Source organism: Camelus bactrianus, chromosome 8 (assembly GCF_048773025.1).
Source record: "Camelus bactrianus isolate YW-2024 breed Bactrian camel chromosome 8, ASM4877302v1, whole genome shotgun sequence".
In the NCBI taxonomy this organism is placed as follows: domain Eukaryota; kingdom Metazoa; phylum Chordata; class Mammalia; order Artiodactyla; family Camelidae; genus Camelus; species Camelus bactrianus.
Window position 1 is genome coordinate 34,453,148 of NC_133546.1, and position 16,393 is coordinate 34,469,540.

General features: G+C 35.7%; 1 protein-coding gene across 11 annotated transcripts in view; it reads left to right on the forward strand.

The window, feature by feature from the left end:
- Positions 1–15,154: 15,154 nt before the first annotated feature.
- TRDN (triadin) overlaps positions 15,155–16,393 on the forward strand; it is a 303,786-nt gene continuing 302,547 nt past the window's right edge. For 3 of the 11 annotated variants that reach the window (XM_074368414.1, XM_074368415.1, XM_074368417.1), the window contains exon 1: positions 15,156–15,684. In XM_074368414.1, coding sequence (XP_074224515.1) covers positions 15,663–15,684 — 22 coding nt within the window. In that variant the 5' untranslated portion in view covers positions 15,156–15,662. Of the gene's footprint in view, positions 15,685–16,393 lie in introns of all 11 variants that reach the window. The other 8 variants (XM_074368410.1, XM_074368411.1, XM_074368413.1 and 5 more) reach the window with 5 other exon arrangements.

The following is a 16,393-nucleotide window of genomic DNA, read 5'->3' on the forward strand; positions in this document are numbered from 1 at the left end:
TGGCACTTTATAACATTTAATTCTAATTTTTCCTATTTTTCCTACTGTGATTGATACCCTGAGTCTTACCTTAACTCTATCACCACCTTTCCAGATGCAGTGCCGAGTTCCAGCTCAGCTCTTCAGTTTCACTTTCTCAACTTCACTTCCATTACTATCACCTACAGAGTATTCCTGCAGCAGAACTCTCTCTCTCTCTCTTTTTATTTTTTATTTTTTGCAAGGATGCTTTATGCCATAGTTTGATTAAAACAGAAAGTAGGATGGCTAAAGACTTGGCAGTTTTTAAGACTCTGGATGTAGCTCAGAGTTATATTTCTGTGAAACCATCAAACTGACTATTTAGAAAAGATTTTTTTAAAGTGGTTGTTTAATGGAATTTTTTATGTTCTAGTGAGATATATTGGCAGCCTATATAGCAAGCTTGATTTCTCGAAAAGTTTGACTTGTTTGAAAAAATGGACATTGTCACAGCTTAAGAAGGATTGAAACTCAGCAGAACTCATTTCCTCGTATCTATAAATAACTGTTTATTGCAATTTACCCTCACACACATTCTATTTCCTTTCTACCTATGAAGCTATCCCTGAAAAGTGCCCATCTTTCATTAATATTCATTGGAATTATTTAGTTCCCCAATTTTTTTTTCTGTTTCCTTTTCTATTCTCAAAGCATGCTGTTGCACCTTGTGGGAACTCAGAGTCATTACTGTTTGAGCTACCTTTGAGATTTAAGCTGCTTTGTGCACTTTACCAAACTGGTTCTGTGACTGGTTTTCTCTGACACATACTGGGCTTAGTCCAACAGAAGACGACAGTCGAAATGATGACATTTGGCTAATGAGTTAGCCTTTCAGAAGGTAAATAAAACCTGAGGCCATGTACTCCCTACCCAGAACCTCATCCTTACAAAAAAGACTTGAGAATTTTTATTGTTCTAAACGGCTTTTACAATGTAGCAAGGTACTGTGGTATAATTTTCAAATTAATTAATAAACATCTGTATTTTTTATTCAACTAGGTTGATCTGATATTAAGCTCACTCCATCTAACTCTCACAGGAGTCCTTGAGTAGCATAAATTACAGTAGTGAGTCAGCATCATTTGACTAGGAGAACTCTAGGAGATTTTATTGGCTCCTTGATACATCCCACACCCTGGGAATCACACTTGAGAAAAAAGAGATTTTACCCTGATCGTCTTCCTTCAATTTTATCTGTCCTCTGGATACAATAATCACTTACAAACATAGGATGTGGAGGGCATATGCTCAGTAGAAGGAATCAGAGTTAATATCTCAGGAGATCACTGGCTGTCATGACCTGACAGCTTTTGCTGCTATTGCAAATGGGCAGATAGAGAGTTGTTCTCTCTCTAAGAGCCTGGGCTCTGAGTTTGAACTGGGTTGGAACTCAGGCTTTGCCATGGATTGGCTGAATAACCTTGGGAAAATAAATACCTTCCTCTGTGCCACAGGTTCCTTATTACTAAAATAAGGGATAATTATAGAGTCTCCCTCATAGGGTTCTGAGTGGATTAAATCAGTTTTTGTCAGTAAAAGCTCAAAACAGTGCCTGGTCTGTATTGATCCTATCTTCATATTTGTTGTTTGTTCAACCCTTTTGATATTTCATTTATCCTAAATTTTTAGCATTAATATTGATTTTTAAAATATAGTCCACTAAAAGATGATTTGCTTATGGTTAGTGAGTCTTTTTGCCCTCCCTTAAAGTCTGAACCCAAGATGAGTACCTTGCACATCGCATCCTAATCCTGGCCCTGTCCTTAAATCATTACCATTGCTAGCTTTCTCGATGCCTGTGGTCCAATCTGCAAAATTCTTATTCACTTCATTTTTTAAAATATTTTTAAAAATACGTATCTAGGTGATTTAACACAAAGCAAATAAATGCTTATGCAATGACCACCCAGATCAAAAGATAGAACAGCTCCAGTATCTCATATCCCTCCCCCAAGCTGTCCAAATAATCCTTTTCTCTTTCTAAAAGGCTGACTCCTTGTAAATGGTAATTGCTTCCTTGATTTATTTGATAGTTGTCCATGCAAGCATGCCTTCTCAAATATTATAACCTACAGTTGACTATTTTGAAAATTTATACACATAGAATGATGACCATACATGATATAGTCTTTTCTGTCTATCTTCTTTAACTCAACATTAGGCTTGTGAGATTTATCCATGTTGTTGCACATTGTTGTAGTTGGTTCAGTTTCCTTACTGAATAGTAATCCGTTGTAGAAATATACCACAGTTTTTTCCATTCTGCTGTTCACGAGTATGGGGTTTGTTTTCAGTGTTTGGCTATTACTAACAATGCTGCTAGGACCACTTTTACACAAATCTCTTGTAGCACATATGGTACATGTGTTTGCATTTATATTGAGTATGTGCTTCAGAGTAGAATTAGTATTAATAATGTTTTTCCAAAGTGATTTTACTGGTTTTTACCTATTAAACTGACTTGTTAATTCTAATAGTTTATATGGAGATTATTTTGTATTTTCTTCATGCACAATCATGTCAATTATGTTTAATGACAATTATATTTCTTCTTTTCCAATCTTTCAACATTTTAATATTTATTTCTTTATTATGTATTGTAATCTCCAGAACAATATTAAATAGACATATCTGTGCTTTATTCGCACTTTTGCAAGGAAAACGTTCAACATTTGACAATTAGAGAAGTTGTTTTCTCTAGGTTTTGTGTAATGGCGATTTGTTAAATTAGATTCTTAATATTCTAAACACCCACACATGCATCAAAGAATATTGTCTTATATCAAATAATTTTTCTATATTTATTGAGATGGTCATATAATTTTTTCTCCTTAATTTGGTTATAAATTATATTAATGACTTTCTAATGTTAAACCAAATTTATATTCCTGGAACCAATTTAAATTGGATATAGATGTAGTATCCTTTTATATATTACTGGGGTGGTCTACTAATTTTTGTTTAGGATTTTCATGTCTATATAAAGAATTTGCTAACTTGTAATTTTTCTTTCTTGTAATGTTCACGTCTGGTTTGATATCTTGGTTATCATGAACATTAAAACCTATTTTTGAGTGAGACTGATTTATCCACTCTGTGGGAGATTTTGTGTTAACACTGACATTCATTTATGCTTAAGCATTTGGTAGAATTCACCAGAGAAGATATCTAGGTTTGGAGGTTTTCCTTTGAGGAGAATTTAAATTAATGGATTCAATTTCTTCTCCATACTGTTTATGTTTTCTGTATCTTTTTGGTTAGTTTTGCTCATTTGTATTTTTCTAAAGGTTTATCATTTCATATACTTTTTGAATCTTATTGCCATTGTAGTGAGTAGAATTGTAATGGGTTGAATCAGATTTACACTGGGTGGCCACCAAAAAGATACGTCCAAATCCTATCCCCCAGAACCTGTGGATGTGACCTTATTTGGAAAAAGGGTCTTTGTAGGTGTAATTAAGTGAAAGATCTTGAGAAAAGGCCATCCTGGATTAACTAGGTGAGCTCTAAATCCAATATTTTAAAAATATTCCTTTTTCTCCTCTTGATATTATGCCCTCTTAAGATTCTTTTAGTGGTCTCTAGAAAAAACATTATTCTTCATTTACCAAAGCTTCATACTAATTGTTATTTTCACCCTACTTCTGAATGACTCAAGGATTTTAGAAAACTTTATGCCATTTTAAATGTATTGAATTAGTGTTTCATATGACCAGTATTCACTAAAATAGTCTCATATGCTTACCTTTTTTGCTCCCTAATTTTTTTCCTATAGTTTTCACTTTACCTGATTAAACAGTGACCTCTAGAATTTTTTTTTTTTTCCTGTGCAGGTAAACTCATGATTAAGGGTCCACAATTTGTGTTTCTAAAAATGTCTTTATTTTACCTCCACTTTTGAAAGATATTTGTAGGTAGGAATAGAATTCTAAGTTGGCAGTTATTTTCTTCCAAGATTTTAAAGATATAATCTCTTTGTCTTCTGGTTTATATTTTCCTGCATAAGATTCAGCAGTTAGTCTCAGCTGGTGCATCTTTCAAGGTAACCTTTCTAGTTATCTCTTGCTGTGTTTAGAGCTCCCCCGCCCCATCTTAATCTCAGTTTTACTGATGTGTCTGGCAGTGGTTTCTCTGCATTCATTCTGCCTGTGGTTCCTCATGCTTCCTGAATCTATGAGTTGAAAACATTCTTCAAATTTGGAAAGTCATTACTCATCATTTCTTAAAATATTACCTATCTTTTGAAAATTCCAATTGTACACCTAATAGACATTCAATCATTTTTTGTCTAGTATTTTTTTCATTTGTATTTTCCAGTCTTTTCTCCAGACTGCAGTCTTTAGCCATGCCTAATCTGCTCTAAAACTATCAAATGAATCCTTAATTTCAGTTATTGGGTTTTTTTTTTCCAGTTCTAGATGTCTCACTTTATTACAGTTATTTGTTCTCCTTCAAAATTCTCCCTCTTGTCTCTTATCTCCTTGAACATAGTAAGTGTAATTATCTTAAAGTCAACTATCTGATATTCTGATTTTGAAGTCTTTTACTGATGCCCACTGTTTCTGCTTCTCCTGGTTCATGTTGTCTTCTGTCTTTGTGCCTGGGCGTTTTTAACTGTTCCTTCAAACTCTCTTTGCAAACACTTAGTAGAAACAATCTATGGCCGAGGATATTACCTTCCTCCAGAGAGGACTTTATATATATATATGTGTCTGTGTGTGTGTATATATTATATATATATATATATATAATTGCTATTATTATTATTATGTATTATTATTATTAGTAGTAGCAGTACTTTGGCCAGGTATCTTGGGGAAATAGCTTTTCAGAATTATCTTGATATAATTTTTATATTTAATATTACATGAGGCTGAGCTGCAGTCTCTGTGGGAGCCTCTTTTAGATCCACCCTTTGATGAATTTTGGATTCACAGGTACTGCCTTTCAGTGAGGGGTGTTCATTAAATCTCTTTTCTTTTGTGAGAGCCTGTGCTCCAAATCTCCATTCTCCTCGTGCTGGAAGACTGGCAAAAGTGCAATTCAGCCCAACCTTCAGTTGCCCCTTCTGAAGTAACATACAAACTCAAGGAAGAGAAGTTCATAACCTGAGCTCCCCTCCTCACTGGATCATCCCAATCTTCATCATTTTATTAGTTCTAAAATATAGGCTTTTAAAAATATTTGGTCTAGCTTTTCTTGTTGCCTTTGGTGGGAGAATTGGTACAAATTACCTCATCTGACATAACCAGAAGTGGAATTACTTTTCATATATAAACCCATTATACCAGATAAGGAAAAAACACTGAAACTGAATCCAATTTCTTGAGGCATGTTTGTTTAACAGTAATATTCTAATTCAATTAGGAAAGCCTTTTTACAAACATAAAACCATTGAAAATAATTCAGTCTTAAAGGGTTCAAGTAAATATTGGGAAAGAGATGTCATTTTATATTTTTCACCCAAGTTCACTTTCAGTTCTATTTCTATATTATTTCCATTATAACCCATACCAAGGGCCTGACACTATGGTAGGTATTAGAGATATAATATGACTGTGTGTGCAAGAGACAGAACTCCTGCTCTAAGGAAGCTTAGAGGAAAGTGGGGAAGACACCTAGGATGAAGTGAGATAATCTGTGAAAAGTGCTTAGCACATTTCCTGCTGTATAATACATGTTCAAACACATTTCTATTAATACATACACTTATTTTCAAGCAGCCTATAGTTCTGAGGCCTCTGAGGGCCTGCATCTCCTACTGGGTGGATTCATGTGGGCAATGGTGTGCAAATAGATTAGGCCATGAGGGGATTTATGTGTTATCATTGAGGAAGCTTACTGGGACATAAATGATGGTAATGACAAGAAGGGGTATCGTAAAAGCATGCACTTTGGAGAAAGGAGGAAAAGTCTTCCGGAACATACACTAGGAGTAAGAAGGACACCCCCAATTCTTCCAAGCTTTGAGGTCCAAGAGAAAATACTGCTCCTACTTGACAGTCTGTGTAAGAAAATGTGTCCAAAGGAAAACCAATCTTCTGGAAGGCGCAAAGGTAAAGGGAACCCAGAGAAGAGATTGAGGATTTTGCTAAGGAGAGACTACTCATTTAAGATGGTATGATGACACCATTCATGTGTTATTTTCAAGGAAAATGGAAACTACAAATTAGTCCTTGCTCCCTTCCAAACTGTGTGATATTCTGGACCAGGGACAACTACCACATGTTACTTTCTTGTTTTGTTTTAAGGAGATTATTCTCTTCTCATCATTATATTTTAAGTATAGATTATTTAAATTTATTATTTAACTCTAGATTCATAATTATTTTTTTTAAAAAAGCACATAGAGACTAGGTCAGGAGTATTTCTCATCACCCAAAGGTAAATCAACTAACATGATTTTTTGTTTAGGTCCTTTGAGAAAAAAGTGGGTGTGTTTTTAATTGTATATGGGATAGCTGTATTGGTATCCTTATCTGGGAGGAAGTATGTATGATTATTGTGTGTATTTGTGTGTGTGTGTGTGTGTGTGTGTGTGTGTGTATTTAAACTCACATATGCAGTCAAGAGGAGACATCTATTTTGGTCAGCTTGTACTCCTTTTCACCATCTTCTGTCAGTAGCACCCTTTTCCCTGGGCAACACCTCCTCCCATTCTCCTCCCTCCTTTATTCTGGAAGTTTTTGATGAGGCTGCCAATTATTGTACTGAGCCACTCCAGCCACAAAAGCTTGACTTGGGCCAATCAAAGTGCCCCATTCTCCTGGTCACAGAGATTGATTCGGAATGTGCATGTGATTTAAGCCAGATCAGTAAGGGTTCTTCTCTATAATTTTATGTACACACAGTGGGAAAAAACAACTGTGCCTTTCTTCTGGAGTCATAACCTTGAGTGATCTGAATGAGCTGGAGTCCATCTATAGCCATACCCACACAGAAAATCCTGTGATCACGTGGAAAATGTATTTATAAAGTGGGAGAGAATTAAGCAAATACGTAAATAAGAACAGGACTGAAACATGGAGAAGATACTGGTGATACTGTTCCTGGATTCAAGGATATATAAAACCACCCACCTCCTTTCAGAATTCAGAATAGACAGAAGGAATTGGGATTTATGATAAATGGAGTTCCTGTTCAAATCCCAAAAGATTAGATAAAGAAAAAAATTTGATAAAGAATATTGTAAGTAACTGTGAGCTGAGAGTCAGGACAACTGGATTCTAGTTCAAGTTTTCAATAATAATATATGTAAATGTGGACAAGTCCACTTAGCCTTTCCAACATTCAGTTCTCTCCTCTGCAAAATGACAAAATATTAGCTTCAACTGGCTCCAGCATCTTTAAAACTATGAATGTGTCTACCTGTCCTGGACACTTCCAAACTAATCACACTTTGAAAGAAGTGTCCCACTTGTGAATAGGTGCTTAGTTATTTTTTTCTTATAATAACGATTTTTCCCCTTTCCTTTGCTTTTAAGCTTTCTGTTTAAAAAGTATGAAGCTACTAGATTAATCCAGTAGAATGTAAATGTAATCAGCGACTAAATCAAACGTGCCTGTAGTCCACAACATTTCCAAAGCAAAAACAAAATTATATATCCTTCTAATTTAAACCAGCTGAAGTAACTGCTGATTTTTATAGTTCCAATGAAATAGTGAATTTTCAGAAGTGATTGTCCCTGAAGATTATAATGCTGAGCACTGATGTACACAGAGACACAGAAACCCCTACACTGAATGTAGAGGTTCTTGAAGTTTGACATTGGAAATACCCCTATTTGCCCTTTCAGTGGGGTCTCAACCCTCTCAGTCGATCCCTCTGAATCCCTTCCCAAGCTCATGCCCTGCCTATCAAGTTCCTCATCAGGGCCAACTAGGATAAACTGTAGTGGCTGCATGGAATGCTGTATTGGAGAGGGCTTCAAGACTGGATCCAGGCTCCAGGAAAAGGGTGTTATGATAGATTAATAAGCAGTGTCTACAAAATGGCACAGTGATCAAAAGATGTGGCCTTTCTGACTATGATTGCTATGTGCCATCCAATTGCTAACTTAATTTTGTATTCCAAATGTTATTTGCCTTTTAATAGAAAACTTTCAAATTCAATTTTAAATGATAGAACTGAGCCTTTGATTTGTATGTAACAGGCTTCCCTACTGGGCAATACATTTTGGGACTAGGTTACTTTCTACATTATTATTCATATCCAACCATATATTCAACTACTGACTCTGCCAAGACAGCATGAATTTATATCCCCAGTGTCTTTCACAACTCCAATTTGTTCCCAGCATGAAATACCACTTATATTGGTTTGAAATTCTATTCTAAACTTAGAGCCCACGACTTCTGTGTGGGATGTAAAGTTGACAAAATACATACTTTTCCCTAATGCAAATGCTACATGCGTTGGCTTTCAGGTAGTCAAGCTGACACTGTTGGGGGCGTATAAGACAGAAAATAACTCCTATTAAATAAAAGGGTAAGGAGTGAAGACAGAGGAATGGATCTGTTTGTTAAAAGGAATTTTTAGAGATGCAGAGCAAATGGTTCTGTTTTGTTTTGAAGGAGATTAAGAATAAAAATAAAGTACTTAAAAGGAGAGTGAATGCATGTTAGGTGGTCAAGGAAAGCTGACAATCTGCTATTTGTGACAACATTTAATAATATTCAAATTAATTATAACATTGGAAATGGAAAACTCTGACTTGAAATGAATAATGAATAGCAAAACCAGACACAGCTCTGAGGTGAAATGTGTTTTTCATGAGGATGGGAACATTTAACATTTATACAGCAGTTCATATTCTCAAAGTCATATATCAGTGACAACTGTAAAATACATCTTTAATTTGAATTGATGAAATAGTCTGCAGGGGCACATTCTGGTGGTGGCACTCTCCTCTTCCCAAATAAAAGGAGAGAGAGAGGAGAGATGTGGATGAACAAATGCTTAAGCACTGGTTATAAAAATGGAAGTCAAATGGCCTGATATCCAATCATTTGAAATGATTTAATTCTTGGTAGGTATGTCTTTGTTATTCATTCACATGAATATTCATAGTGTGTCACAACTCTTCATGTGTTTAGCAGTTAAGGGTAATCCACATTCTGAATGCAAAAAGATTGATTTATAAATATGTACTGTAATCCTTAGACACCACTCAAAATTAAAGCCTTTTCAATCATGCATTTTCTCCCAAACTGTCGTCTCTGTACTGCTTTTCCCATAAGCCTTGCCTTGGTTTAACTTTAGCTGAAATCTTTCTGGAAGGCCACACTTGCCCAGAGATCGCAGTCCAGCTATCTACTTCTCTGCTCCAATGCTCAGCCTATTAACATGGCTATGGAGAACTCAAACATACTTCTGTGATGGAGACCCAATCCTAGGAATAGAGTTTTAGAAGGGTGGCATGACCAGCCCCAATTCTACCATCTTGTAGTTAGGTATGACCAAGAATTAGGTTCTCATCACGGACTAGAAGCAGCAGTGCTCCATGCCACTTCCAGGCCTGACCCATGTAGCCTTGCGAGCCTTTTCTGTCTTTGCCAGCTGGAGTGGTAATGACCAGACAGTTGTGGAAGCCAGATAAAGGTGATGGAGTGGCCATTATCCTGAATCACTAAATGGCCCCAAGAGAACAGCTGCCAACCAACCTGGAACTATTAACCTGAGAGGGATACCTTTTCATTTTTGTTTTGAGGAAAGTGTATTTTGAGGTCTTTTCAGCTTTGCCTCTTCGATTCCCCTAACTAATGTGTCTGGGTTTGTTACTATAAACTTACGGTCTGTAAGCCTAGCCAGACTCTCAGTAGAGCTCTCAGTAGCACTTCTTAAGAAGCTGCCTGTCTCTTTATTTCTGTAGCTTTTGAAACCTTTAGAACTTTCTTCAAGATGTCATTCTAACCCCTAACTCTTGGTTTCTCAGCAGATGACATTGATTCGCAGAAAAATAGTCCCAATGTCAATCAAAAGGCATGAATTCCTTTCATTTTCCCCTTTCACAACTCAAAACTTATCCATGTTTGTCCCATCTTAATTCTTTTTTACTTTACTAAGAATTTAACTTCTCTTATAATGTACTCTCCACATGAGCTCTAGCCTATACCTTTCCATTTGCTTGAAGCTTTCTCTATATTCCTTATCTTTCCTCTCTCCTAGATCATTAATCTCTCTCCTCTTATTCCTGTATTCCTTCCTTTAAAGGAAAAAGTGATCAAGATTCTTTGATCTTAAAAACTTTCCCTACTGTACCTCTAATTCTTAATCCATCTCACTCCTTTACTTTTCATATAAGCTTTTGTGAAATATATTTTAGATTCTCACTTCATTTTATGTCTCATTTGCCCTGCATTCTGTAATCTGGCTTCTATTTCCAAGGCTCACTTGAGATTATCTTAAGGAAACTATAATCATCACTTTGTTGTTGAATCCAGTATTTTTTAAAGGTAAATTTGATTATTTCATGTTCTTGCTTAAAACACTTCAGTGTCATTGTAAATTAGACTTAAGTCCAAAAATCTCAGTATGGCTTATAAGACACTGAAGTATCTGGATCTTTTTTATTCTCTTATTCTTGTGCAGCTTCCTTCCGAGTACCTTGTGACCAAATCTTACTGAACTGTTAAAGTTCATTATGTTTAAACCTTTATAACTTTTTTAGAGTTGTTTCCTCTACTTGGGAAATATGACCTTAATCAATCATTTATTTGAATAATTTCTTATACTTTAAGAATCAACTCTAGTATTTCTTCCTCTTAAAAGCCTTTCCTGTTCCTTTAAACCTCCTTTTCTCTCACCTAATGCATAGTGTTTACTGTACTCTAGAATTTATCATGCTGCATTATAATTTTTGGCATAACTTTTTTACTCTCCTGCTAGATTATGAGTTCCTTGAAGACAAAACCTTGTCTTATTTACCTTAGCATCACTGGAACCTAGCTTAGTGCTGAGGGCAGAGTAAAGAGCATATATGTATATATATATATAATTTATTTATTTAGAAATACATATTTATTGAGCATGTTATTTCCTTACTTATAAGTAATCTCACAAAGTTAGTGACTCTAGTTGGTATTCAGTTATGATAAACAGGTATAACAAATTATATAATTGATAATGCAAAACATCAAAATATAAAGAACAAGATACTGACATTGTAAATTTTTCAAAATTAGCAAATAGAAATAGGCATTTATGTTATTTTTAGAGAAAAAGAAATTTGTAATTAAGAACTGGACAGCAAATAATTTATCTTTTATAAGAAAGGGATTTATGCTTTTATAAGAAAATTAAAAAACATAAATCATCAACTGTTTTTGGGTAGCAACCAGGACCACAGACTGAAGGTCATATGTGACAGACTGCACAGCAGAGAGCAGTAATCTGAATTATGGACTCCACAGGGGCCACCCACTACAGGATACTGCCAATCCTTATAAAGAAGACAGGACAGTGGCACTGAGCAGAAGCCAACTAGAATGGAATCATTGTTAATTGAAGACTGGATTGACGTAGGCAAATTTCTGAAAGAAAGTTTGACAGTGTCAAATGTGTGTGAAGCCTGATATTGGAGACTCAGCAATTCATGAGTCAGAGTTAGAGAGAGGAAAGTTTTTAACTGCACTGGAATGCCTTCTGTCATTTGAAACGAGCCATATTGCTTGGTTTCTAAATAATCATTTGGTAAGTCAAACCTATGGAATGACTTTCAAACTTTGGTTAAAGAAATGAGCACAGGCCATTTAGAGCAAGTAATGAGGACAGAATGAGATTTTCCATTACACAAATAGAACACAAAACAGTTTAAAATAAAGTGAGCAGCAATGCTGAGATGAAGTAAGATTAATGAACTAATAGTTCAAGTGAGGCTTTTCTTGTGATTCTGAAGACTAAGTTTATCAAATGAGCTTCAGAGGAATTTCTAGGTCATGTGATGGGATTTCAAGGTCAGGTGAAAGCAAATACAATCAAATGGTCCCCAAGTTCACTTTCAGTGTTCCTAGTTTCTTCTAAATTTCTTCACTCTAAACTTTAATAAGCCAATATTTATACTTCCTGTATCTAGTTTGTCTTCACCTACAAAGCTAAAAAGTAAAACATTTCTCTTCTGTATATTTCCCCTGTAAACTACTTCAACCAAGGCAGCTCAGCAATAGCTTACATTTTGTTAGCTCATGTATAAAACTTTCTCATATTATGACATTCTGTCCTCCAGCTCCCCCCTTTTTTTCAAAGCATTCTAGTTGGTTATTTATTTTTGTCTTCTATTAAAATGAACCTGAAAACTTAGGCACACATGAAAGTTACACCCATCATTATTTTAAGATCCAAGTAAAGAGCACTTTCTATCCTAATTAGATATTCCATAAATTTATTTCTACTCTGTTTAAGCATATTATATTGTATAAAGCTACTTTATTATTTTATTTCTATTTAACACCAATTGAGGTATAGGTTATTCATGTCTGTAAATTAAGAAACAGATCTTGAGAAGTCATCCTTAAACTTCACTGTCTCTTAAATGTTTCTTGTCCTTGAGAAATAGGTGAATGGTGATAAGTAGCTATTTACTTACATTTATGTCTCTCCTCACTACTCTATAAAAAACACAAATTGGCACTGAACAAGATAATATAGTATGATCTTAAAATAATTATAATTTTGTTTTCTTTTATGATTTTTTTTGGTGGAAACCAAAAGTCATCGAAAAACTTTACTCCTTCCCTTCTGAATCTTTCTATGGTCTGAAATTCAGTGTGGACGAAGCTATTTTGTTCATAAACAAATACAGAATATGTCTTACTGATTGTTAGTTTATGATAATGGTGACAGAGCAGCCATAATTAGAAAAAAATTGTCTAAGAATATTTTGGCTGCTAACTTGAATATTTAGAACACCTGGTGAAAATCACAAGGGGTAATGACCAGTATAATCAGGTTGGAGAAGCAGCTTGGATTAAATGAAACATTTACTAGGAGAACAAACTTCAATGGTTGTCATTGACATATTAAGACCAAGTCAGTTAATAATGCATACAGCAACCAGTGTTTCCGTGTATAACACCAGGATAAGTCTCCCTATGCTGATCCTATAGAGATGGGGAATGTGAAAGAACATCAGAAGCTATTACTGAGAAGAGAAAACTGCCACCTTCAGGTCATATTGAAAGACCTCAATGAGGTCTCTTTAAACTGAATCTCTCTTAAAAATGAAGAAGAGCAAAAAAAATGAAGAAAGGCAAGTGTATTGTCTGTAATATTTCATTCTTTGAATGTCCTGAAGAATGGGATGTATACCCTTAGAAGAATGTCAGTTGCTTGGTTTTGAAAAGCTTCACAGAGTTCCATTTGAGACTCAAAGACATACTTCATGAATTAGATTTCAAATAATTTGAAAGAGTCCCAGTAACTTTTCAAAATAAGAAATATACTGATTTCTTAATGTCTAAGGAAATTCATCAACTCATCCAATAAATGGGTTAAAAAACCTTATTATCTTCCAAACATGTTTAGCTAGAATATTGTTTACTCTTTGTTTCTAGTATGTAAAACATGAACTTAGTGATTGGGAATTTGAGAGTAATGTCAATCACTGGGAATATTCTCGGTGCCTAGTCTTATTTCAACTTTTTATTAAATAAATGTTTGAAAATGTGTTTTTCCCCTCCTCCAAATTAATTAATTTTATTTAGGCCCTGACCCATGTACATTCTTAATGAGTTGCATAAGGAATTACTATTTCTTCAGTTAACTACAGTGAAATACTATGAAAGTGACTGACAAAGAGATTTGAAGCACAATGTTTTCTTCAAATTGGAAGCACTGTGGTGATACTGAGTGGAGATGCCCTTAGGAGCAAAGTGAGGGGACCTCTGCTTTTAGGCTACCTCTTCCTCACCTTAGAAAGTAGACACTAACCTAGTGCCTCATGGGGGAGGGGGAGGGGCTGCGAGGAGTTCGTATCTTTCCATCCCCTGGTGAACCTAGTTTGCCATGGTTCCCTTTACCTGCAAATGTCAGTGTCTGCAACAGTCTAACCTCTTGGGAACCGCATCAAACTTGTAGTCAAAAGCATCAGGCCCAGTCCTAGGTGTAGGATCTTGTATGAAATCACGAGTGTTACCCAGAATTATTTCCTCTTTTAAAGAGCACGTACTTCCTAATCCATGTATTCGGCTGGTATATGAAAACTTCCTATTGTTCAAGGAATTGGGGCAGCAAATACAGAGCTGCAGACACAGAGGTAAAGGAAATAGTTGTAGTGATCTTCTGGGTCTCAAATATTAAAATAACACGTGTGACTTTGCTTTCTGATCTCAGAAGTGCCATACAAGAGGTTCTAACAATTGAAGGCAGCAAGTGAAGGCTAAAAGTTTAAACCACAAATATTCGTTAGGTTGAATATGAGAATGAAATGAAAGATAAGTGTAGTCAACCCCTGATTATTCACAGATTGGCTTGAGTTTGTGATTATCAATGCCCTTTGATTCTCCTTCTCCTTCTAACTGCCAACTATTGAATATTTCTCTGCTCATTAACACCTGACTAGGAGTGGGAAGGTGAAATGCTAATCAGCCCATTTGGCTAATTGTTCGCTGCTCTGATCCTTTTTATATTTTTTATTTTTTTGAAGTTGAGGTAGGGAAAGTTGAAATCTTGTACTGAAATGTGAGCTGTGGACTTCGAAACTTTAGGCCACCTTCCCTTTCTTTCACTGCATAAATTCGGAGTTTTTGTTTTCAGTAAGGAATTAAAGAGAATGAGAAATCTAGTAATTCATCAGTTCTCAAGTGTCAATATAACTTCACATTACCTATTTCTCATTGTCCAGTGTTGGAAAATCTTCATCTTCTACAGGCAAGCTTCAGGATTTGATAGTTGCAACTTTAAGTGTAGCCCTATATATATAACTATACTTGCTAAGTGGATTTAGACCAATAGGGAATCAACCCGGAGAAAATGACAAGCCTCCCCTCCCCTTTGCCTCTGGTAGACGTTACAGGACCCTCCCCACACCAAATAAGGGGAAGAGGAATGTTCTGAGCGTTCAGGGCACTAAGAATAAATCTGAGCCATCACGGATAAGATTACTTTCAACTCTTTATTTCATGTTTTCTGACATAGACCCCCAAGATCTGTAATTATCTTAGGGAAGCTGTGGGGGCTTAGGCAGTGCTTTTTAGTTCCTTTGCCTTTTTTTCTTTTCTTTTGGCCTCTCTCTCTTTGGGGCTGGAGAACTGGTGTGTGTTTCCGTGTGTGTGTGTGTGTGTGTGTGTGTGTGTGTGTGTGTGTAAGACTGTGTGTTCCCCTAGAGTGCCAAAAAAAAAAAAAAAAAAAAAAAGTGCTGAAGAGTCCTAGGGAGATGAAGCTATTTTTATTCGAAGCTGATACTTCTGCCTGAGCCACAAGTACTGCCTGGAAAGGGCTCAGGTTGTTTCCAGGGGGGAAGAACTCTGCAGAGAAGAGACAAAGTTCAACAGGACAACAAAGGAGCAGCAGAAACAGCCAGGAAAACGAAAAGCCCTCACGCTTTCACACCGAGCCCCCTATCAGAGTTCTCCAATCCTAAAGTATTCTGCAAAGTGCCACTTGACCGGAACTTTTCGCCTGCTTTTTCCTTTCTCCAACCACCATGACTGAGATCACGGCTGAAGGTACCGCTACCATTTTCCGATAGTATCAACTAGGAAAAAAACAAAAGGTGGAAATTGACAGTCCCATTGATGGTCAATGTGTCCTCTTGAAATGTTGCTTTTAAATCAATATCTTGATCAATAATTCTATATGGGGTGAGAGACGTGAATCTGGGAGCTGAGAGCTTGGCAGATCTGTGTGTTGGGGGAGTGGAAAGAGATTTCTCTGAAATTTTGCATGGGGAAGCTGTTCTTTGCGATGCCATAGTCCCCACTAGTTTACAGCTGTCACCCACACCTCTATAAATAGCTATGGTCATGTAACGTTAGGGCTGATATCTTACCTAGCAAACATTACAAGTCTTTCATGCAAGGCTGGAGATCATGATGAACTTAAAATGTTGCATTTAATGTTTAAACTTAGAGAAATGATTTTGAGCATTCTTGCTTTATGATACTTAAAATTGGAGATTTTAAATTTGTTTTTCCTTTTTAACGTAAGTATATAAATATGCACACACACTTATATAAGATTTATAGATCTACAAAATTTGTATGTACATGGCTGGATATTCAGAGACAAGGTTTGGAATTGTACAGAATCACTGTAAAATCAGTATGATTTTAAAAATAAAGCAATTAAGCATTCGATTGTGATTCTTTTCACATACTCATGTGTCTTTTACCTCTACATGATGAATTCTATCTTTATATTAAAGTAAATGTTTTC